Source organism: Phytophthora parasitica (assembly GCF_000247585.1).
Source record: "Phytophthora parasitica INRA-310 unplaced genomic scaffold supercont2.36, whole genome shotgun sequence".
NCBI classification, from domain to species: Eukaryota; Oomycota; class Peronosporomycetes; order Peronosporales; family Peronosporaceae; genus Phytophthora; species Phytophthora nicotianae.
Genome location: NW_008649022.1, coordinates 1 through 1,049, shown reverse-complemented (window position 1 = coordinate 1,049; position 1,049 = coordinate 1). Strand labels below are relative to the sequence as shown.

The window sequence follows — 1,049 nt, the reverse complement described above, 5'->3', positions numbered from 1 at the left end:
CTTTTCACGTGATCGTTGGCGACGGTCTTCTTCCTTCTGCAAGTTCTCATGTTGCTTCATCTCAACGATTGCTTTCAATTGTTTTTCACGCCAAACTTGATGTGCCCAATTGAAGCCGAAGCTGGGACGATTCGTTGTACCCGGGTCCGAAATCTTTCCACTTATCGTTTTTCGCTTTGTCAATACCCTTGGCATCCCCAGCAAGTATCACCAGGACGCGCTTTGTGCTGATCGTAGCGGTGGCTTTTGCTGTATTTGTCTTCTTACTTCCTATTCGTTGACGGACAGTCGGGTGCGAGGATGACTCCTCTTCAGCTGCACGACGTGTGTTGTCGGTAGCATCACACTGCACCGTAGTACTTTCCGCTTCGAGTGGGCGTTCATGGGAGGGTGACCTGGAATCGACAAGGTCACTGGTCTCGCCTCCAGAAAGTAGAGCCTCGATGAGGTTGTTGGTGCTTTCAACCTTCTCCACCACTATCACCCGCTTCTTCTTCTTCTTCTTTTGGACGGTTCGTCGTTTACGGGGAACCAGTCGTCCTCACACGGCTGGTGCGTCTGGCAAATGGGATCTACGTTGACTTGTTGTCCAAAAAAACTATCAATACGATAGTAAAACGGATGAATTTCTTCAACTCCCTCTTCGAGCGTTAGCCCCGTTTTGCGTTGAGCTTCCGTGAGACCGAAACCCGTTTGACTGTGCACATGCTCGTCCATTTTCTTGTAGCGACGAAAAAAAAAGAGTTCCATCGACTCTGGCAGGTCATTTTGGGACATGGCGAGCGTCGAACACCCCCGTTGCTTGCACGTCAGCAATCACCACCGAGTACACGTGCTCTGCCATCAGCCCAAAGTTAGCAATCTTTGTGATACCGTTGCCATGGCTCATGCTCTTGCCCGTGGTGGATTCGCCTCGAATGATGTCGTAGTTACTTCCATCTTCTACCCACTCGACCATCCCCCGCAGTTGAGTACTAGTGGTGTGGACGTGCTTGGTGTGGCCGGTTTCTTTTTATTACGCTTAGGGGGCATGGCTAGTGAAGACCACG

The 1,049-nt window shown here is 50.6% G+C and overlaps 1 protein-coding gene across 1 annotated transcript; it reads right to left on the bottom strand.

The window, feature by feature from the left end:
- Positions 1 to 763: 763 nt before the first annotated feature.
- Positions 764 to 958, bottom strand: PPTG_13638 (hypothetical protein; the record flags this gene model as incomplete). The annotated part of the gene is made up of 1 exon (XM_008909998.1): positions 764 to 958. One exon carries the CDS (start codon positions 956 to 958, stop codon positions 764 to 766), a length of 195 nt encoding a protein of 64 aa, XP_008908246.1.
- Positions 959 to 1,049: the final 91 nt, after the last annotated feature.